The sequence below is a fragment of the Cuculus canorus genome, chromosome 2 (assembly GCF_017976375.1).
Source record: "Cuculus canorus isolate bCucCan1 chromosome 2, bCucCan1.pri, whole genome shotgun sequence".
Classification (NCBI taxonomy): Eukaryota; Metazoa; Chordata; class Aves; order Cuculiformes; family Cuculidae; genus Cuculus; species Cuculus canorus.
The window spans coordinates 27,005,509-27,029,334 of NC_071402.1; the positions used below are offsets into that span (position 1 = coordinate 27,005,509).

Sequence of the window (23,826 nt, forward strand, 5' to 3'; positions counted from 1 at the left end):
AGCAGAATATTTTGTAAAATGCTGATTTAAAAATGGCTTTGCAGTTTACTTCTATCAAATCCTTTGTACCAGAAAAAAAACACTTTCTTCTGAAAGGAAAAGTATTCTCAGTATGAAAAGTATTGTCAGGATTCTACAAGAATATCAGATTTTTATCCAGCTATTTGCTTTTTACGCTCACTTCAGTGCAAGGAGATCAGCTGACAGCAGCAGCAATGAAATCATGTTTGCAGCTGGGCAATTACAGTAGACCCTAAGATCTGCAACTGTCACCCATGAACGCAGATGCCTTCAAAGTTATGTTTTTCTTCCATGTGGAAGTCATTGGCATGGAACAGATGCCTTCATTTTGGAGAAACCAACCTCTGGATATAATTGGTTCTCTCTTCTCTTGTGCTCTAGGGACAGTCTCTCGCAGATGAAATTAGATGAGAGGGAAAAAAAAAGACACAGGCACACACGTTCACACATGACACGAAACAGTTTTCAGTATCTCTCTATGTTTTGTCACGTGGAACTGTTTTACAGCTGGAGGATTGCACTCCATTTTTAGCACTCTACACATGATTGTGATGCTATATGAAAAACATGCAAATTAAAATAGATATCTGGCCAAAGTTTATTACTAATCTAGGCATGCTTCTTTAGAAATAAGACAAGCATATCCAGCCCGTGTTATTTTAGCGTTAAGTGTTGACTTCTGTACTATCACTGCTGCGGTATCAGACATTTAAAGTTAAATGGCAGAAGAGACAAGATGGTTAAAAAAAATTCTCTTGCAGTGGTGGAATCAAAGCGGTTTCATCAGATGGTTGCTAGTAGTTAACACAGGAGGGAAAAAGCAAGTAGTTGACTTCAAATTTCACCTAGCATACAGACATGCAATTAAGAAATCACATTTACAGGAACTTCAGCAAAATTAGTCTGATGAACACCTGTGATGAGCTGTTGCTGGGAGTCCTGTGGTACGGTACAACACTCTGTCCTCTTACTGCAGATAACTGAAATGGGGTGATGGTAATGGGACTTACAGGTTCTAAGACAGAGGGAGAACCTGCCAACTCTGCCCATCAAAAGGCGTTTGTTGTTCCCTCTCCTCTGGTGTAACAGCTACCAAATCATCGCCGTTTGTTATTCAGTATTATTAAAATAAATGAATACCACTTTTGGGTTACCTTAAAAAGCTTATTTGTGAACTCTGGCAGCTATCCAGGGCTGTGTAAAGAGCTGTGATATCCTTGGGTAAAGTGGGTACCTCCATGAGGAGAGTGCTGCAAGGATCAGGAGGTAAGCTACCACTGCTGGTGCTGAAGAGCCTGGAAATCTGTCATCTCTGGATGCTTTTCCTTTCTTAAAATTTATTTCCCAGCATAATTTTTTTTTTTTTATATATATATATTGCAGTTTAACGTAACAGTTCAGTTCCATCATGGAGTGTAAAATTTATTTAAGCAAATGTAACTCTTAAATGAAGTAGCTGATGATCTGTAGGAGTGGTGGCTGAGTCTTTTTAATGGCGTAGGTAGATCCTGCTGGTAGTGTATCAGAAACCTGAATTCTGAACCTGGTTTTCAGATTTTAATGACAATTTCCATATTTTGTGTGAGGAATTTACTGCTACTGTAATATTTCCATCTCTTAGAAGGTGAGCAGAAATGTTGCCAGCAATGAAAACTGGCTGGAGTTATCTTGGTCCTTCCTTGGTCTGTATAGTTTGTAAAAGGCAGTTGGCCTTTTAGATGTTTGATGTAGCTGTGGAGCTGTGGTGTGCTGCAGTCCTTTGTCGCTGAGACCCAGGAGTGTTGTGGCTGGAAGGCATTTGCTAGCCCTTCCAGCAGTTAGGAGGAAGCCCAAATTAGACTTAGTTTTAGACCAATAACTCTTCAAGTTTTTTTATAAAGGAGTAGGGAGATTCTTTGGTGTAGGACTCCAGCCCTGATTCACAAAACTTTAGTGCAACAATGTGCTGCTCTTAGCGTCGTATTTCTGAAGAACCACATATTAAGGGAAGAATTTAACCAGAGGAGTGCTTAGGTGGTGAAGGGCTTTCTGGCAGTAACTAGGAAGGTTCGTTTCGTCGTAGGTAATGGTTCATTTCTCTTGAGGCTGATCCTGATATTTGTAGTCTTTACATCCTATTAATTCCTTGAAAGATAAGCTGATACAAGAATGATTTGCCAGGGCCAATGTCTCTTCTAAAAATTTTGGCTTGGGTTATATCCTCCTTCTCTCCACATACAAGATAAAAGCACTGTGAATATGAGGTTAACTGAATTCAAATAGAAGACTCTCGATTTATTGCATTCCTTAGAAAATAAATACATTTCTCATATGGTTGAGATTGATCAAAAAAGTATTCTGTATGCCAGTGATTACATTCCCATCTGTGATTAAGGTTTTCTGTCTGCATCTGGTTTTCACATTATATTTCTGTAACAAGAATCCTTTATATGGCAGAGTTCACTCTCTGTATTTTCTATTAGCTGCAGCTTGAACTACTGCACGGATCGCAGATTTACACATGTGGTTTTCATTACTTCATACCATTGAGAAAAAGTAATATTTGTTTGGGAAAGTATGTTTTTCAAAATTTCCATGGTAATACAACATGTTGATCCTTTTTATAACACTCTTGTAAGACTACAAATTGTTCAAGGCATTCTAGTTTCAGTGAAGTTCAGACTTTAGACAATTTTGCATGTACATTCAAACAACAGCAGTAGTTTACAATTCAGGAGGCAAAAATAAATTTAAAAAAGGACATTAGTGTAGAATGGGTATAGGAGAATGCATCCATCACTTTGGAAAATGTGGTATATAGAGAAAGTGATTGTGGGGCTGAAACAAAGCAACAGTAGTAAGTTAAATCATGTCTTCATTATAAAGCGGACAACGTAAAGCGGATGGGTACTTTTTTGAGTAAGAACTTTTATTTTTTTTTACAGTATACAGTTATGTATACCAGCCATGTCTTACCAGCCATAAAGAAGTAGTATGCTATTCAGCAGACACAAATACTGAATTGTTATATAATTTAATGTATTTGATCATAATAATTTCTAGTGGCCAAATTAGTAAAGGTTAGCCAAACATGTATACATCTTTACAGATGGCTGCTGTGTGTAATTCTGTATCCAAAATATAATGTTAATGTGATGTTCCACTGTAAAGTCCGTATCCAAAATATGATGTTAATGTGATGTTCCACTGTAAAGTCTGTATTTCAACCAGATTGTGCTATCGTCGCTCGGTAGAAAACTTAATGTTTAAATGATCTCAGTGAAATTATTAGGGCCACTTAGTCTGTTCAGTTTTTTAGGACATGAGTTTATGGCCGTAAAAATCAGAACAAACAGTAACAAAAATTTAGGGGATTTTGTATGTCAAGTGTTATGCAAAAGTCTGGACATTTGCAAAATATGTAGTTCGTGATAAGGCACAACCGAAACATAAAATTATTACCTATATAAGAACATGGTGACAACTGGAGATTTTAATACAAAATAAAAATAATCTTAGAAAAACAATTATTGCACCGAAGTTGAGGACTCCCAACCACATTGTGGAGATTATTTTCCAAATGCCAAAGGCAGTTGTGTCATATTGAAAGCTTCACAGTTGCCAAATCCTGTGTGGAGTCCTGCAGTCCTTACACAGTCTCTTGCTCTCATTGAAATCAATAGGAGTTTGGCTTGTGCTGGGGCTGCGGGGAACTCTTTTGTTCTGTAACCTTAGCTTTAACTTGGGAAGGTTTGTTTTGATTTGAGAAGGGTGCTTGTTTGTGGGAAAGCTTGCAATTTCTAGTACAAACACAAATGGTATCTTCTGCAAATGTCCTTGGGCGCTGTGTTTTTTTGCGGTAAGATCTTGTCCAGGAAAGAGTTTGGGCTGGGTTCTCGGTGAGATGCATGCAGCTGCAACCAGGTCCTTTTGCATGCTTAACTTTGTCCCCAAATACCTGAATAGTGAATGCAGACTGAAGCATGAATGTAACTGTGTGTGCCTGGCTCTGAAAATCTTTCTGCCTTGATGTAATTATGAACCCCTGAAAAGCATATATTAATGTATTGGAAAAACTGACAGTACTCTACTACAGACTCGTACTAATGACAAAGAATTTGTGTAACTCAAACAGTTTTTGTAGGTGTTGGAGTGGGAGGGAAATTGCCTTTTCAAAAGTGGGAGGATGGTTTGTAAATATATGAATAGCTTTTTGATCTCCTTTTATTTATGTTTGCTGTTATGACTTAGAAATCCAAATTAGTATAGAGATTTGCAATTGCTGGATCTCTGTTTTTAGTAACTGTGTTTGTTTAATAAATTATTCTCTAGAGCTTCTGTTGAACCAGGTAAAGTACGTAATACTTTATATTATATGAATGTATTTAAACCCAAGCATTTTTACACAATTAGGTAATAGGTGTTTTCATAGTAGAGTCCACCCTTACTTTGTTGCCTTCTAAATGGCAACTATTTTAAATGAGCAACTTATGAAACAAGCAGTTGTTGAACAATTAATACAGTTTTAAACTGCTGCCTTGTATTAACTAAGAAAATGCAAGTAATTGCTTTAGAATGATACTGATTTTGTCTTCCCTTTTTATTTAAAAGATTTCTGTTATCATGCAAATAAAGGGGTGTGGTGCTTCAGACTGGCTGTGATATGTGCTTTTTTTTTTTCTTTTTCATTTGTTGTTGTCAATAGAAAAGATTGATCTCTGGGCTGGTGAACATAATATCTGTCCCAGTCAGAAAAGGAAAGAGGAAATTAGCAGAGCGATTGGTGGAGAATGATATCTGTCAAAAGAAACACTTGGAGAGCACTGAGTTTAGTGATAGGTGACTGCCGGAAAAAAGGGAACTTTGAATTTTGTCAAGGTAAGGAACAGAAAAATATTTCATTTTGTAATGTGCATATCTTTTAGACGTTATTTTAATGACTGTACCTTGCCTTGTAAACTGTAACTAAAAAAGAAATCTTTCCCTTTAGCCTCCACAGAATCTGCCTAAATCAATGAAGGTGGTGTCTTCATTTTAGTACTACTGAGAGAGTACAGGAATAACAATAAAATCCTTCAGTGATGACTTTTCTAAAATCTTCATTAGCTTCAAAATACATATATGTGCAATTTTAAGCTGGATTTTTTGTGTATATGATTTTGATGACATAAGTGCTTTTTATCTGGCATGTAAATATTATTTGACTGGTCTGTAAACAGTTCAGTTTCCTGAACTGTGAATTGGAATGATATTTGCAACAATGTTAAGGCAGAATTGAATTCACATTGGCAAAATAGTTGAGTTTGTGATTTAGTGGAAGCCTCTGGTAAACTCATTGCATTGGGAATCTGTGATAAATTTGATTGAGATAATATTGAGAATGGATATTTGTACTTCTTGTGTGCAAAGATTTTTACCATACTGGAAAAGTAAATCTGCTATGGCAGAACAAAATTTCTTGATAACCTGTGACCATCATTCCTGCAGTTACTGTAATTACACTTTTTTTCCTAAAATGGCATATCTAGATGGCAAGAGACTACTGAACTGTTTTTAAGTGCTTTCCAACAGTCTGATACTTTTGTTGGACTATATGACCTAACTTTGATAGAACATGATTACCGAAAGAAAATGAGCAGTGTCTGAGAACTCTAGGCTATGCTCTGGTTAGTTTTAAAGGCAATGAAGCCTTGATCGTATCATTCCTCTCCCCACGTGAGGCACTGTGACCCATACTGCTGTGTCTGTGGATGTGGAAAGGTGATGGAACACAGTGGAGACAGCCATCGCTTTGTGTCCAGGGGCTGAAACTGGGGTTTTGTGCACCAGTGTGAACATACTTTTAAAAATTCATTCGTATTAGACATGAATTTTCATTATAATTCGAGTTCTTAGCTCAGTTTAAAACAAATAAATTCTTTCCTGTGACCTTCCTGTTCACAGACAGCATTGGAAAAGAATGAATAATATTAGCAGGGATTGTTCTTGCATTTTTGTTTTCATAGCTTAACAGTGTATAGCTTCTGACTAATACTTCTCTTGCCTATCTACTGTCTATTTTTCAAAGTGCAGGTGTACCTCATACAGGTGGTGGTTGTTTAGTTTCTTTTGCCATATGGGTCTTCAGAAACGATTTTAAAAAATAAATGTAAAAGTAAAGATTTCGTACCTGAAGGATGAGAAGGTTATTGTGCTTTATTGCTGTCAGAGCACATACAAGATAGTGAAAATTATCCTACTATGTAGGATAAAATAATGTTTTCTAATACTGTTCATTTTTATAGAAAGAGGTAAATAATATGTCTAAAATTCACTTCCATCTTTATGAAGTCCAAATGATCTGGTTGTACTACTGAAATATTCATAATGGGAGAGAACAGCACGTTATCTATCTTGATAACCGTCAGGCAAGTCTGGCTGCCTGTGTCACCTGGGTGCGGGCTGATCTTTACCATTGGGAAGCTGCTGTATACTAAATGAGTACCTTTCTTGTGTAGTCCTGTCTGTGTAGGCTTATACCAAAATAAAACGCATCCCCTCTATAACGCGACTTACAGACTTAACAATATTGTGTGTTTTTCACCTTGGTGGTGAAGATAATCCAAAACTGCTTTGGAGTTCTTCATAAAAGTGATCAGTGGTGGTTAGCAATTGTTAGATCTTTGAGTGTTCCAACTTTGTCAATTACTTGAAATGAGGTGGCTGGGTGAGGTACCTACGTGTGGAAGTACGTGCTGTCGCACATTCAAAATTTTTTGTCTTAAATGGCGAAGAAGCTCCATGTTGAAAATTGAATCAGTGATTAGAGGTGAGGCCAACACTCTTATATCTTCTTAATGTAGACTTTGCTATGCACAGGAAGATTTGACTTACTATTTGAAATCAAAATAGAATGAAAAGCAAAATAAAAGATGTTTGAGTCTATCACTTCCTTGAGGCAGTGGCCTCACATAGCATTAGACTACCTGGCTATACTGTTGTGATCCCTTTTGTGTGTCCTTATCCATCTTTTGCTGTTGCAAAGCCTTCTCTTCGTAGTTTCCTTTTTTGTCATCAAAACAATTTTTTGATACCTATATATCTGTCTATCTATCATTCTTAAAGAGCACAACTGAAATAATACACACCCCCCCTCCCCTTCTAACATATAACAGATGCAAGAAGGGACGAGTGTATTATAGACAGTGAAGTGTCATTACATAGCTCACAATCAGATTTTCATCTGTTCATGTGGTGCACACCTGTGGCTTGCTGGCATTGCTCTTGATTAGAGTGTGAGAGATCTTAATGAAAAACAAAGCTGGGATGACAAGAAGAGCCTCCACAGCACACACGGGTTACTTCACACATCGTAAGAAAGTGAAATTTGAAATACACTGGTTTGTAGAGAATGCCTTGTGATGAGAGAGCGTGCCTGGGTGACTCTGCAAAGGCAGCCAGGGCCCTGCTTGTTACTGGCTTGAAAATAAGGCAGTTTTCTCTGTAGGTCAGGTTGATTTGGACCGTTTGAGACTGGTGGCTGATTTCTCCAGCTTACTTTCTGAGCCAAGATGAGTATCCTGGGCAGGAATCCAGCTGTTGAAGTACAAAGAGAATAACCCATAATCTATATAAAATGCTAGTGGGTGAGGAAATTTACAAAGAATAAGAGTTTCAGAACAACTGGGTTAAAATGTAAGGGGAATGTGTGACATTAGTATTTATTTTAATTTGAAAATACGATCTTTGAAACCTTTGAGGTGAGCAGAGGATGAGATCTCACAATATGATATATTCATTAGTACACTGAAACCAAACACTCCAGCTGAAGCTGAAGTTCCTTTTTCAAAGTGATTTCCCCCCCCCCTCGAGTTTGCGGAGTCTGGGTTCTCTCCACCCTCCCATCCCTACACCCCCCTCCCTCCCTCCCCCCCCAAATGTACTGTGGCTCTGATAATGTTAATGGGCTTTGCCCCACATGGAGCAGTGAGTGTATTGTACCACTGCTCACTGATCCCAGGTCAGTGTGATGCGTGAAATCAATTTATTTGAATCTCTTTGCCTGTATAGGAATTTGGCGGTGTGCCAGTTGTTTTCATTTAATGTTCTTTGTGTTGAACACAGACAAGCAGGCATGCTTTTGTACTCTTCTTTCTTCTGGTCTCTTCTTCTTTCAACCAATATTCTATTCTGTGGATTTTTGCGAAAGAAGTAGGAATGCATTACCTTTTTAAAAAATCATTTTTGTTTAAATAGCCTTTAAAGAGCGTAGCAACTAGGTCAGTCATGGAGCAGCCTGTGTAGGTTTTTCACCAAGTATGGGTGGTAACATCTGCCTTTTCCAGTTTCTTAAATCTGGGGGAAAAGAGGGAGAAAATGTATTTTTCTAATGCTTTGTTCTATGATGTATGTCATTTTGTAAGACAAAGACTCTTCAATAGTGTGTAAATCAGGATAATTTTATTTCTAAATAAATGAGTGTTTGGCAACCTTTATTTGGTTGGATGAATTGGAAATGCTTTTCAGGATCTTTTTCATTTTGAGTGATGACTTCAACGTAAGCATTAATTTGGGAATTCCTTGCCTCATCTTTCTGTTCCTCCCCTTCTCCAGTTATTAAATATTTTGAATGACTGGCTGAAGAACAGCTACCCGAAAGTACCTATTTCCTTCATTTTTATGAGAAAGCAGCAAGGTGTGTGGAACAGAGCCAGTAATGTAGCCCTTCTTAAAGAGGGAGAAAAAGAAAAAAGGAATAGACAGCATTAGATATTTCCAGGAGGATTTGTTTTCGAGCTTGGTGTCGGGGAGCAGCAGAGAGCAGGAGTAGAGGAGTCTGTTGATGCTCGGGGCGGTTAGTGCGGAAGTTGATATGCAGAACCGCGGAGCCGTGCAGGGGTCAGACTTGTACACATCAGCCCCGTTTCCTTGTTTAATTACCTGAAGAGCAAAACATCCAGGCTGGGAGTGTGTGAAAACCCAGTATCTCGAGCAGCAGTTTGCTGCTCTGACATCCTGCGAGGCCAGCCCTGTCTGTCTGCACACGTCAGGGCTGGTTCCTGACAGCGGGCTATCTCTGCTGGGCCTGGGTTCCTTCCATTCAGGAGGCATTGTGTGGAAGAGGGTTTGGTCAGGAATTTGAGGTTCCTGCCGGTTCTTCCAGCCCGGACAACCTTGTGACAGATAGGCCTGATTTTTTTTCTTTTAAAGAATAATAATAAAAAAAAAAATTGGCTCTTTTTAGTCTTTCCCTTGTAATTCTGGCATTGGTATAGCACCGACTGAAACAAAGCATGTTAACCCTTTTGCTTCTGAATTTGCAGTTTTTTTCCTTTTACTTTATTGTTCTTCCTCTGCTTGCTCCGACTTCTTTTGTGTTCGGAGGTAAAGTCTTCTGAAAAGCAAATTCTTTCAGGTGGTGTTTGTGCTATGCAGTAAATACATTTTTGAAAAGGTTATTTTTTCTGTAGTGATCATTAACGTAATCATCATTCATGGTATTTTAAGTTTTTCATTTTCAGCATGCTTGGAATTCATCCCATGGGTAATAAAACCAAACCAGTATGTGTTCTGGCATGGCCAGTTAAAACTGTGGTGACAGCTATCCACACTTCCAGTCTCATTATTCATGTGATATTCTTGGGTGTCCAGCCTGGTGTCCAGTTTTAAAATATTGAGATAGGTTCATGGTCCTCATAGCTTCTGTTTGTTGAGGTGTAGGTCAACAGGCTGAAGGTGCAGGTGCACGAGGCAGGGCTCTGTGCATTGGTCAGGTTTGGACCCATAAATGGAAAGCGTTTGTTGGGATGTCAAGGTCATAGCTGAAAGATACTGAAATGTTCACTTCAGGAAAGGGCTTGAAATTTTTTTTTTTCAATTTGTGATAAATTGAAGTGTGACTTCTTGTTTGAATGATAAGTGAAGAATGTGGGTTTTATTTGGATAATTTTAATACTCTAGTTTATAGCACAGAGCTGTTAACAGTTGTACTGGCAGAACTTAAGATCACAAGGTACAAGTAGTAAGGGGCGGAAACATAATTAATATGACTTGGCAGTGAAAATTAGTGTAGCATGTGACTACAGCCTTTTATTCTTGTGGGCAGAAGCTGGTCCAAGAAAGATATTTGTGGTTGTAAGAGTGGAGAAGGGAGAGCTGAAAGTTCACTATGGTTTCATTTTGTTTTATGCTGAAGGCTTTCCATCCAGTCTGCAAACTTATGCCTGTAGTCTTCAGGAACATTTTCACGTGCTAGTGATTTGGGTATTTTGTAGGTGAGATTAAAAACATTTGAGCAGTAACTTATATTTTCCCTGCTAATATTTCATTAGGATTTTGTAATGCAGATTTAGAGGCATGCTTTTCTTCTGGCACACAGACTTTTCCAGGTCTTAGTGGACGCTTCATCAGGAGAAGGTAGCTTTCACTGGGCATACACAGCTGTGAGTCAATGATAGTACAGTGACCAAAAGAGTCATCATGACCAATTGTGCCACTAACCGGCCATCTAAGACATATTTGCAGGGGATGGTGCAACAGAAAGCTATTACAGCGTATCAGATCGATCACAGTGATCTAATAAATCCTTTAAATATATACATAATCCTTCACCTTTAGAGTTAGTCCCCCTTCTTCATTATGAACTCCTTAGGCTATTCAGGTGTAAAGGAATCTTTAGGTAAAAGTGAATTACATGCAGTTTTAAATCCCTTTATCCTGTCCTACTGTGAAGAAGCCGTAGTGGAAATAAGCATTGCTTGTATGTACAGGATAAAAAAAAAGACTCTTTATGCATTGTGGTCAATGTTCCTCTAGAGTTTGTACATATATAGAGAAGTTTGTTAAACCTTTACAAATCATATAAGTCATGTCTCTTCTTCTAGCGTTTTACAGGCCTTTATATTTTTTTGCAGAGTTCATAAATCTAAATAACTGCCCATGACCTCTACCCAGTCATTACCCACCTCAACCAGCAGCATGGTAAAAGAAAGTTCTGTACAGATGTATGGTGATGACAGTAAGCCCACTGTCTTGTCTCCCACCCATTGAGTGTCTAGCTCCTCTTCGAAATGGCAGAAGATAATAGTCTTTAATCCATGGTTGTCACCTCAAAAATCCCTAGGAGATAATGGCCTAAAATCACCATTATGTTTAAAACTGAAAAAATATTTAGCTTGGGTGTTCTCCACAAGTCTCTGCTGTGACAATCTTGCTTAAGGAAAGTTCTTGTTGGATAATGATTCCCAAGCTGGTTCAGGCTTTATTAAAACTGGCACCTTGCATTGTGCCCAGACATTTACTGCTGCTCTTTGTGGATGTTCTCCTAGTGTGAAGTGGTGTAATTTGCTCTTGGTATGAAATTCCACTTCATAATCACCTCTGTATTCTTCTCCTGCTTCTCTTCTGAATGCCTACAACGAAGCACCATGCGGAGTATAACACAATTAGATAAAATGAAATGATATTTAAAGGCCTGTGTTCCTTGAGGCTTCTCTCTGTTCCTTAAGAAACAAAGATTTTGTATGTTAATTTTCCTTGATGGGATTCATCTGGGTCAGACTAAAAGCACAAAGTTTATGTCAATGCATTGTGCTTACAGGGAGCATGATGTGCTCCTTTAATTGCACAACATTAAGAGGCTCCCATTCTAGCTCAGTTTTGGATTGGGAAACTAACAGGCACAGTGTTTGTCCATCAACATTGAGTGATGTTTGTTGGTTATTGATCATAACATTGATGTGTTAATTACAGGTAACATTTTATGGTAGCACACACAGCTTCAAATTCTGGAACTTCTAGCTTCTAAAACATCTAACAGGAGAGGGTGGGTGTCCAAGGCAGCAGGAGCAGAGACAAGATATGTAGTGCACTGGGGAAGGGGGATATGTAGTAGAGTGAGGAGGTGGCTCTGGCGTCAAGACTGTAAGTGTAGGTGTGATAGTAGGGAGGAAACAGAGGGCACTGAATGGAAAAGTTAGGGGAAAAACGCGCTGGAAGGTGTAACAAAGAAAACAATGGAAAGAAAAAGATTTCTTTGACCAAAACCAGTACCTTCCCTTTGTCACTCACAAAACGATAATGTTTTTCCATCATCAAGGGTTGAATGAGTCTGTGTACTGATTCTGCTGTGTTTCCAGATGCTGAACTGCATTAGAGCAGTTCACTTGGTAATATTGCTTTGCCACTTTAGCAATTACAGGATCTGCCAGTGGGTTGTCCTATTATAACTGTGAGAAGATTCATCCATAACCACTTTTCTGTTAGGACTTAGTTCTCATCATGCAAAAAAGTGCCTCCCCCCCGCCTTTATGCCATTAGATCTTTTCAGTCATCAGGGGAGGTTGAAACATTTCATGAAGAAGTGGCTTTCTCACCTGACTCTGGAAAGAAAATAATTTAAATCAGGAAATAATGGTTTGCCATCTTAGACCTGCCCAAATATTTTTTTTTCAGTCCTTATTCATTGTACTCTTGAAATTACTCAGTAGTTGATGGATGTAATACTAAAATAGAGTCAATAACAGTAAACACCAACATACTGTGTAGTGGCAATGCTGTGATGTTACTATCACGACGATGTATATAACCACATAAGAAGGCATGCAGGAGGGCCTGGTTTCCAGCCCATTTCTAGTGGAGGATAGTTGTAAAGATTTTGCTGCCTGATTAAGCGTTATTTTCTGAATGCTTGACAGGTTTTTTTTTTTTTATTTACAAGCACAACATTATCTTTATATTGTTGAATATATATATATATATTGAGTATTGCTGTTCTTTGATTTTCCTCATATATCTGATGACTATTGTGGTTTGCGAATTGGTGTTGAAACTCATCAGCAATAACAGCTTTTTATCGAGGCTCCCATGAACAAAGCTTTTGTACCATTATAAAGGTAGTAGATAAGTACAAATTGATCAATATATGACAAAGAAGGAAGGTCAAGAGGTAAGAATATTTCCATATAATATATTTTTTCCCTGTTGAAAATGGCAGTAGGAGCATAAATAAATGTTTTGTATTGCTGTGTATTTGCTCCACCTGGTGGATTTTCCTGAAAGTGTTTTTAATCCTAAGGGGAAATTCTGTTTAATTAAATAAAAAACACACTACCAAGAGTAAATACGGTTGTTTGGTTTTTTTTTTTTTTTAAGAGTAGCCATAGCATTGGAAAAGGCAGATGGGGAAAGAAAACATTGAAATTGGATATTTCTTTTGGCTACATTTGGTTAATACATTAATCTCTATGAAAGCATGGCATTCCAAATCAATTAATGATAACAGTTTACTCTTGGACTCATCTAGAGATTAGTAATTAAAAAGTCCAAATCTATATGGCTTGTGGTGTTATACGTGATTGGTGAAAGCAAGGATTTGCTATGGCTCCCCCCGCCCAATTCTTGAGCCCCCCGATGAGAAGTAGCAGTGCTATTGAAAAAGAGAGTTCCTGTGCTGAAGTGTTACTGCTGTACATCAGCATAAAATCTGTCTGTCATTAAGCTAGCTTTGCAAGCATTGTTGTCTTTGGAATTCGTAAGGACTTGGTTATGCTTTGATCATCTCATTGTTCTCCTTAGGTTATTTTTTTCATTTAGAGTGTAATGGCTCCCTAACAGAAGGTGAAGTTTAGAAAATAGTGTCTCCATATGCAAGGGATTTGGAGACCTTTTTATTGTCTTTAAAAATGTCATTCATAGTCCTCATTAGCATTTATTGTTGCAAGCGTACAAGCAGAAAATGTGAAATTGGTATGTCATGAATAGCTCCACAGAGCTCTAGAGCCCTGAAATTTTGCCTGCAGTGTGGTGTGGGGCAGGCATTGAGAGAAAGCTGGCCAGATGGCTGCCAGCACACAGCAGAGCTGCAGGTTTTTGTCTCTGGTGCTGAGAGGAGGGAAAGTTCACTGGAGCATACGCTATCACCCCTTGCGTTTTAACAAAACTAACTCGCCATCAGTCAAAACAGAGAGGTGGTGACATTGAAACAAAAGTTTTTAATATAATGTAACAGTCCTTGTCAAATGAATAAAATATGTTTAGTTAGTGTCACAAATATTGACATGTTACAAAGAAAAATGCAAGGCTCGAATTTATGGCTGGTGGTAGATACGCTTTCACACAAATATGCTCTCACATTATCTTTATTATGAAAATCCTATGCATTGAAAAGACATCGATTAGAGGTCAGAACTAGGGTTAATATACTACAGCAGGAGGAGTTTCCCTACCCGTGTTAAACGGGCAAGCACTCTTGAGCTTCAAGTCAAAAAGCAACTGATTGCTTGAAACCTTTTTTTTTTTTTAATTTTCCCAATTCTCCTCCTTTTTGCATCTTAAAGTATGATCCCATTTCAGCAGGATCAGATATTTTATTCTCATCCAGGCTTATCTGTGTGACACAATGTATTCTTTCTCCTGTCAGTGAAACGATATCTTTGATATTTTCGGAATTAATATCAAATCAATATCAAATTTTCTGAAGTGCTTCGTTCTTGTCTGTGCTCAGAAAGTGTGGTAATTTCTTTTGAATCTGAATGATGATTGAAATTAAGAGTCAATTCTAATTAACTTTACCCACACTATAGAAAATACTGTATTTAATAAAAAATGCAAAGCAAAACTTGGTTTAGTCCAGATCAAGTGAAAGAAATAGACACCAAACCAGGTACATACGTGGAGTTTTATCCACATGAATGTTGTTACTAAAATGCACATTTTACTCTATAAGAGCATGTGTTCTTTAAGACCTGAAGCCTACTTGGCCCTGCCATTCCGGGGCAATTGATTTTTTTTTTTGAACGATTCTTCTCCTATGATAGATCTTTATATGTATTTTCATTATTTTAAAATCTGAAATACACCTGAAATGCCACTTGGATATTTGGCAACATTCAACAAGAATGATTTTTTTTTTTTTTGTTCTTTTTGGTCAAAAAGCAATAGTCAATCTAGGTTGTCAAGTCTGACCTCTGACCCACTGCCAAGGTTGCCTTTTCTTACAGATGATTTGAAATATTCTTTAGAGAACAGATTTCTGATTACCCCTTTGAAATAGTATGACTTTAATGTTTTCTTAACTGAGAAAACAGATGAATGCTTTCTCACCTCCAGTGAATTTAATCCAGTACTAGAGGTAACATGATGAACAGTTTCTCTTAGACAACCAATAGTATTTTGTTTCCAACTTGGTGACTCTAGCTTTCCACTCTTGAGTATTTGTGTAGATAATCTCAATTAGTCTGTGTTTCATGGAGCTATGTATGTTTTTAAGGGTCCCGTTTTTCTTTAGAAATTCAGAATGCCTTGCCAATAAGGAAATGCTTAGGGAAATGTTTGGTGTTGTCTGGAAAATGTTTTGTGTTGAGCAACTGTTACGAGATAAGCACATATCTTATTGGAGTATTTTAATTCTGTTTCCAACCAAAGAATTGGAAGCTTATAGAGTGCCTTTCTTGAATCACTTGAGCTCTTTTGTGGTAGTGCAGTAAAAACAATGGAGGCTAGGTACAATGTCATTGAAAAGCGCAGTGTTGGGTGCACTGCTGCTGCATCAGGTGGTAGGAGATACTGAACAGCAAGAAATTAGTGAGCTTCTCCTGAAGGTGTTGCCTTTACTGTGCTTTGATTGGACAATCGACTGAATAAAGTTCAGAAAACATCCAGAATTGGTTGTCCCTTGTCCCCCCCATCAGCTCTACAGCTCACACATTAGGTGGGTTTGCCCTGTCAGTGGGATGCCTTAAGAAAACACTAATAGCTTCCAGCTGGGTGGAAAATCAAAACGTTTGGGGGCTGACAAAACTAGCAGATTTGAATTTGAAAGCCTGGCTAATGCCTCCATTTTTATTTACCACTCGCCCATAAAAGATTATTTTCCAATATGTCAGCCTCATTTGGTGGCCAGTGGTCTGAAAGTGAAAGTGGAACAAGCAAGCGGGGAAATCTGGACATTAGTGAGTCCGCCCTTTCAAGCTGGTGTGCCACTTTGTGGAATGGCCTTCCCTGAGATTGGGGGGGTCCTAATGACCATTCATCAATGCTCGTTGACTGATCATTGAGTGCCTTCTCATTCAGTTTATCAAGTCTTGCACATAAAAAGTCAGAATAAGCACTATTCAGCTTTGTTAAAGCCAACTAGGAGTAAAATGCTCCATTTGAACCCATTTTGCCCTTGGTTTTTCACTTTGTTAATGCAGTCCTGCTTAAATGAGTGCTTTTATTGGGTCGGTTAGAATATCTGAAACTATTAATTCTCTTGTATTGAATAGCTGGTGGCAGGCCAGAGCAGATGGGGTAGAGAACTATTTGGTTGGGTGTATTGCTTTCAATTAGGATCAATGAGGTTTCAGCTCCTTTGAATTAACTCACTTAATACCCACTGTGTGAAGTCACAATGTATCACAACAGTCTGCTATAAGTAGAGCGGGAAGTTGAGAAGTCCTACAGAAGAGCTTTGAGTTAAATTCTTCCTTCACTGTTAATAGAGAGCTTTCATTAACTACAGATGCATTTCAATGGACTTCCAGTCCCTGTTATTAAGCTAGGTTTGCACAAAAGGCAATCTCTGTACTGTTAAATGGCGATCATTTCGAATTTCTCTTTTCCATCAGATCCATGTCTTAGTGACCTTGTATCCTCTAGTGCACAAAAATCTTCTTTTTTGCCCCCCCCCCCCAAATATATGAATATGGCAGCATATTTGCTTTTTTACTCATTTTCAGAAGTAAGAGTTGTAGAGAATTATTTAAAATTAATTTGTAAAGCGTTATGGATTATTGTCAAAGAAGGAGCAGATTTCCATGCAGGAAGCTGTAGTGTAGTGTACGCCATAAAGAAACTTGCTGAAGACTTTCATCTGGATTTTTCACCCTCTTTGTATCCCTTTCATTTTGGTTTTACACATAATACCAACTCTTGTGATACAGTAGAATTGTTCCTATGTTAAAACCACTGCCTTTTATTTGTTGGAGAATAAAACTGTTTTACAGAATGGCTGTTCATCTTTGCTTGGCCTGCTAAAATTTCCGACCTGGTGCAAAAACTGTTAGGGCAAGCTTTAAGTGACGGCATTAAAAGTGGGAGTGGGGTGGGGAAAGTGAATAAATATCCACAGATATTTATTAAGGGAGGACTGCCAAATGGGTTGCAGCCTGCCTCAGTGTATTAAATAACGAGAGGGAAAAACTATTCATGCAGCTGGCTGCTTGAGAAAATGCTGAAGTAGTCTCAGATGCACAGGCATTCTGTTAGCCCCTTCCACAAGCAGACTTCTAGGTGAGAATCTCCAGGGATCCAGGTTTTGTTGACTTGGATCAATTTAAATGGCAATTACTGTAGTCAGATAACAGCTTAAAAAGGCTTTTTACACACAGAAAAAAAGATGCATAATCACACAGCATATGGAAGTTCAATTTCGTGAGCCGTGGTCTGTGGATTTACAATGTACTGATATTAAGAGCTGCTTTTAAGAGTGAATATTATTTGGTTTTATTAAAATGCGTCATACCTTTGACATGTTACTTTCTACTCTAAAGCTGATTCAGGCTGCATCTATGTTTATGAAAGGTTGCATTTCCAACTGTGAAAATGTTTTTCCTTTCATGTAGAATACAGCACTCAAAAGGAAAAACAACACAGCAAATACAGTACTGACTGACTTTAAATAGTGCATCAAATAATAAAATAAAAAGAATGGTAAATTCTCTAAATGCCTCTGATACAGACTTTGCATGTTATTTTCTCCCTTCCCCCCCACCCTGCGTTCCCCCTGTTCATGAAAATGGTCTGTCATGAAAATGATTTCGTGTTTCAGTGTTTCGCTTGGGCTCTCCCAACACTTAAAAATCCATTATACGGAACTTCAATACAATAGATATCTGATGAAGATGAAGAAAAGACCTGCCTCAAGTAGAAGATGTGTTACGTGTTTAGTGCCAGGGTGTTTACTGGAGCAAGGGGAGCGGCTCTTTTCCTTCTTTGATTACCTTGAATTCGCCAGTCTTGTGTCTGGAGTCTCTCCCCTAATTAAGTGAAGCATAGAGGGGGCATTTAGGGTTAAAACATTATTGTGGACATATCAGTAAATTAAGTGACTCACTTGCTTTAAGTGAGAAATATTCATGAATTCAGTCTGGATATCAGAAGGCTTGTTATTTTTTGCCTAATTCCGCATGTATGTCCTTTTCCTGAATAGATCTTTATCAGGCTCTCTGGCAACTAGAAGAAGGAAGAGGAAGGCCTGAGAGCAGGGTTGCTTCTGCGTAGTAGAGGCAGAAGATGGCATAACACAAAATCAGGGGGGGTGCATAAATAAGTACAAAAGGATGAGCCTTGTATTGAGAAGAATGCAGCTTCTGAAGATCTGGCTGAGAATCTCTGTCTTTCTATATGGGTTTAAGTGTGTACTGCAAAGGCAAAGTGAGAAACAGATCCTACACGCTAATTGCTAGAGAAATACTAATTACTAAAGAATCAAGCTTTTGCAAGTGCTAAATGGGAGCAGAGTTTTAGAATGAAGATATTTTACCTCGTGCCTGGAATTTTGTGCAAGGCTATACGTGCTACAGAAGGCATGCGAGTCAGGCGTATGTTTCTTCTAAGAGGCAAAGATGTTTTACAAAGGACTAAAGACGGACCGCTGAGAAGAAAATAGCCAGCTTTAGATAAAGCACTATAACAAAGACTTGTAGTTTTATGTATCATGGTGTCCATTAAAGCTTAATAGGGAAGAGTGCATTGAACCTAGCCAGGCATACGTTATTCATGTGAGGGATAAACATTTAAGGGGTGTGCAAAATCAGACATTGGGAAGACATGATTGTTTAGCTTTTGAGAAAGCTTTATAGGGAAGATTTTGGTTTCATCCCCCATGGATCACCATGCAAGGTAAAGGAGAGTGAGCTGCAAATGTTTGGAACATATCAATGCAGGAATCCCAGGGGGTTAAAAGCACTATAGTAAAATAAAAGTGGTCTGCTTTCTAACTGTATTCTATTTTACACATACTACTGAGAATCTGAGAAAGGGAGTGATTTTGATACTCTATTCACTATAGTAAAACAGCATAATAATGACAGAAGTGTGGGGAGGGGGAGGGAGAGGAGGGGGGACCCTCTCCTATATCTGTGTGCAGGTTTTGAATTTCCAGCTAAATAAACAAACGTAGTCCTATGGAGTGCAAAATTATGGCTGTTAAAGAATGAATTTGTTTCCACTTTTGGAGGAGAACTGATTCAAAGTGATGCTTTTTTCTTTAATTGCTATCAGCAGAAGAAAGGGTTAACTTTTAAGGAAAAAAAATGAATAATTCAGTGTTTGGCTTATCACTCTGCATTTTACTTTCTATTCTTTGGTCATCTGGAACTTGGTGTGAAAGGTAGAGTAAAAGGAGTCAGCTGAGGGGAGCCGGGGTTGTGATAATTTGCACACACATCCCTGTCATTGTTCTGCCTGAAGAGACAGGGCTGGGTTCAAGGCCACATGTGCTCCTGTCATCATTCACATTTCTGCTCCAAGTGCAATACAGAGTGTCAGCTCTCCATCTGTCTTTGCCTGGCAAACGCACGCGCCCAGCATCCTGCCTCCAGCTACGCTGCCACAGCCAGTTCTGATGGCCCTCCTCGCTTCTCTCTGTTCATTCCAGAACAGGAGGCACTGAGCCCTAAATAAGCTTGCTTTTAGGAGAGAGCCATTTACAGTGTGGTATATTTTATCCAAGGATGCCTGGTGAGTTGAAATTATCGCAGCTCTTTCGGTTTTAAATGAGAAAACGCTAATTGTTTTTTGATAGTAGTTTTTCCTTTTCTTTTTCTTTTTTTTTTTTCCTCTCCTCTTTTAATATAGAGGGTGATTTGCAAACTGATACTGATACGGAGCGATCGTGGATGCAAATTCTGTTGTGCATATGTTTGGGGGAGGGGAATTTGTGTGAGGGAACTGCCAGAGATGATACTTACAGCAGGACTGGATGTTTCAATGAAAAGGAATAGAAATAGCAGAAAGTCACCGGCTTTATGGGTGCTGGTCTCTGCATGTGGAATCATTTTTAGCAAAAAGAAATACAGCTTCGGGCTGGCTTTGACTGTCAGCTGTACCTTGAATATGCAAACATTTGATCGGTAGAAATCATTCACAACGTTCGCTCATCAGCTGAAATTATCTCTGTGAAAAGCTGTTTATGTTAGAGAAGTGAAGGAGATTTATAAAACAAGTTATTTCAGTGTTGTCCTAAATCGTAGTCCTGAACTGTCACCAGGCAGTTCACTGAAATATGTTGATTGAAAATAAAACAATAAAAAAATCTGCTGAATTAGAAGAATTGCTGTGGAGCTGGAAATTTTAATAGGTCAGCTTCCTCAGGAAAATATTATCCTTGGATCTTACGATCGCTTGTCCAGTTGATAAGTGTTACTGCCAATGAAAACGGTGCTTCTATGCAGGGTGATTTGTCTAAGGGGTTTTGTGAGATGCTTGACCACGACTGAGTGGGTTGAATTTGGTGTGTTTTGTTTGGGTTTTTTTTTTTTCCCCCTTTGGTAAGGACTGAAGAAAGCCATGTGCCTGATTATAGCAGCCTGTGTCTGGATAAAAAAAGACAGGGCTAGAGATCCTACAGCTGGCTGGTTCTTGTGGATTATTTGGGTAGGACAAGCAGAAGAGGCTACGCTTGATCACAGAGTCTGTACACCTCACAGATGGTGTTTTGAAACAGTATCTGCCAGTTTGCTGCAACCACAGTTGCATGTAGGTATTGCCAGTTGTTGGAAGAATGTTTTCCTTTTAGGATTTTTATACATGGTCATACCCTGCTGCTGTTATGTTTGCTGATCTTCTGGTTGTAACAAGAAAGTGGGCTCTGTTTGCTCAAAGCATGAGGCTAAGAGGATTTATATGGTTGAAATATGGGCAAATTAATTTGCATAGAGGACTGAGGACTATGAAAGGTCAATTTAACCCTTTAAATGTCAAATTTGATTTGTATGCGTTGCATTCCTGGGAATGTGGTCTTCATTAGAAATATCATGATAATTCATTAATTTGGAAAACTACATTCTGCATAATCTGAATCTACTGACGTTTCCCTTATATTTGTATGAAACTTGTCATTTCGTGCGGTTTTATTGAGATATTGAAGTGTACCAAAATGACACACTCTTATCAGTTTTGATCTTTGTGTGCATTATTTGGGGCTATTGGCAAACACTGTTGGAATGCTTAGAATGGAGGTTTTTGAAAACCTATTAAGCTCTTGGCATTTAAATTACTTAATCTACCTGCTGGTTTAAATTTCATGCATCTTTAATCAAAATGGCATGCGCTATGCTTGGGTATGTATACCCTTATCAATACTTGTTAAGCTTTACCATTAAATAAATCTTTAATTACCAGCATTCTCTTAAAGCAGTAGCAAGCAAGAAGTGTGTTTTAATGTCAGCTTGGAGTGTTAGAAAACCTTGCACTTGGATACAGAGAATACACTAACAGCTGTGACTGGGAGCATGTGCCAGAATGGAGATACTTGAACAGATCTGACACTTGGCTATTTTTGACACCCATCTGCACTTTTTTACTCTCCTCTAGGATGAACTGCCTCTCAATCTGTTCACAGCATATTTTAGCCCTTTAATATTGTGGTGTTTTTTTTCAAATGGGCATTATTAGCCATCTGGGGCAGATTTTGTATTTTAAAAGTAAGCACATTACGTACTGGAGATTAAAAGGATGTGTATTTTTATGTAATCTGATATTATGTCAGTGTGTTTTGTGTATGTGTGAAGTTTTGATTTCAGAAGCATCCCTTTAATGATTCTGACATCTGAAATGCTTCTTTTGTGGAAAGAACAGGAAGTAATAAAGATGGGTACTGGTTTATGTGTAGCACTTCTACACAAACTAAATTTACTCTTCAAAGATGAATTGCTCGTACCGTTAGAATTGTGACTGGCTGTTCACCTCCTCGCTTCCCTGTCGGGGCAAAGCAACAGCAGCAAGGCTTGCTAATGAAATGCTACAAAAAGTGATTCAGATCTCTGTTAAGTAAGGCACTACTGCAACTCTGAGAAAAATCTCTGGAAAGATAATCCTGTTAACATACAGCTTGCAATAACCAAGTTAACCATTTTGTCATTCTCTGTAGTGAACTCTAGGAAGTGCTTATCTCTAAATAATTGATGCTGGGGGAACAGTGTTCAAATCTAATACTGTACACCGATTTGTCCGATTACTGTGAATGTGTTTGGTGTTTGTTTGTTTTTTTTTTTAAAAATGGTTTATTCTGGACTTTATTTATGAAACATTACAAATCTATCAGTCATTTTATAGTACTTCCAAAGAACAGATGTTGGCCTACAAAATGCTTTATTATTGCCCATGGCAGTATTCAGCATGGTTTCCTTAAAAGGACAATCAGTGATCACAGTCATTGTAGCCCAGAAATAATGCTGTTCTTTCAGAAGATGGCCTGGTATTAGGTCAGACCACCCTTTCTTTACTTCTGCTCTCCAGATGTGGCTGCAACCTTTTTTTTTTTTTTTGAGTTCACGTTTCAAAAAAATGGGTTTGTTTTCAAAATCTGGTTTTACTTAAGATATCTCCATCCTGGAGTGCATTTCATAAATTGCCCACATATTTTTCTTAGCAGAGAACTTAACTGGCTGTAATTTTTAACACATGGCCACATCATGTGATATTTTGAAAACATTTGCACATAGCTTTAAGAAGGTCCCAGCAGAAATGATCCATCATCTCACAGCCAGCCTGTTTCTTAACAGCATATCTGCATTTTCCATTTAGCAGAGCTATATATTATTAGCTTACATTTTGGGTAGTAAAACAGTGCATTGCTGATTGTAAAACATGGACTTTATTATCTGCTGAAAATTGATTTGGCATTTATAGCCACTGTGTACTAGACTGGCTTTCTGGTTTTAACATTAGTGCTTGCAAGTGATGATTTGTTTGAAGAACAGAAACAAAATTGCCATGGACATAACTGTTAGTGTCCTAGTAACTGAACGTTTGGATTATCCACCTGTTTTTTAAATACATGTGTCTAAATGCTGTTATACAGCAAAAGTCTCCTAACAGTCCATTAACTGACTTGTTCTAAGTTGCAGTTGCTATGCTGTTATATTAGGACAATTCTGTGTCTTACAAAACAAGTTTCCTGCCAAATGGGGAAAATGTGTCTGGAAGTACTTAAGTCTGAGTGTTAACCGTCCACCATTATTCCAGTCATCCTACATAATGACTTTATCTTTCTTCAGAATTTGTATAGGAGCAAAAACCTATTTCGCTAAGAGGACTGTGAGTCACTAGGTTCTCCAGATGCATATTGTAGGGTTTGGGAGACAGGGTGGAATGACTTACTTTTCAAAGTATTAAAGTTTCTTCTTCTTTTAAGGTAGTAATAAATTCCAAAGTCTGCAGGACATTATTGCTTCTATTTTTAACCCATGAGGTTGTGAACAGCATCTTGCTACGTATGCATGGAAAGTAACTAAGGGGTTCTGGGATGCAGATCATGCTGCAGAAATAGGGGTGTGTGTGTGTGTGTATATATATATATATGAGTGTGTGTGTGTTTGTATGTATGTATATTTCTAAGCAGGGTCCCAAGCACTTTTTCTACATAAAGATGTAGTGCTTTTCAACTCAAACCCTTAGCTAGAAAAGAACGAATCAATCAGTTTCTCAGGACTGGTACTATCTTGGTGTGCATAGGGTGTTCAGGTTCATATCTTGATTTGAAGATTTTGGACTTTTGGCTTGTTTTCTGGTTTGTTTGTTGCATCCTTTTTTCTTTTGAGTGTGGACATCAAGCGTAACTCTATAAAAATCAGTCGAAGGCTA

At 38.2% G+C, this 23,826-nt stretch overlaps 1 protein-coding gene across 6 annotated transcripts in view; it reads left to right on the forward strand.

Moving 5' to 3' along the window:
- Nucleotides 1-23,826, forward strand: part of RUNX1T1 (RUNX1 partner transcriptional co-repressor 1) — a 112,486-nt gene that overhangs the window by 14,026 nt on the left and 74,634 nt on the right. For 2 of the 6 annotated variants that reach the window (XM_009558031.2, XM_054058730.1), the window contains exon 2: nucleotides 4,706-4,878. The exons of 3 other annotated variants lie outside the window; for them this stretch is intronic. In XM_009558031.2, coding sequence (XP_009556326.1) covers nucleotides 4,791-4,878 — 88 coding nt within the window. In that variant the 5' untranslated portion in view covers nucleotides 4,706-4,790. Of the gene's footprint in view, nucleotides 1-4,705; nucleotides 4,879-19,549; nucleotides 19,702-23,826 lie in introns of those variants that run through there. One more of the 6 variants, XM_009558032.2, reaches the window with a different exon arrangement.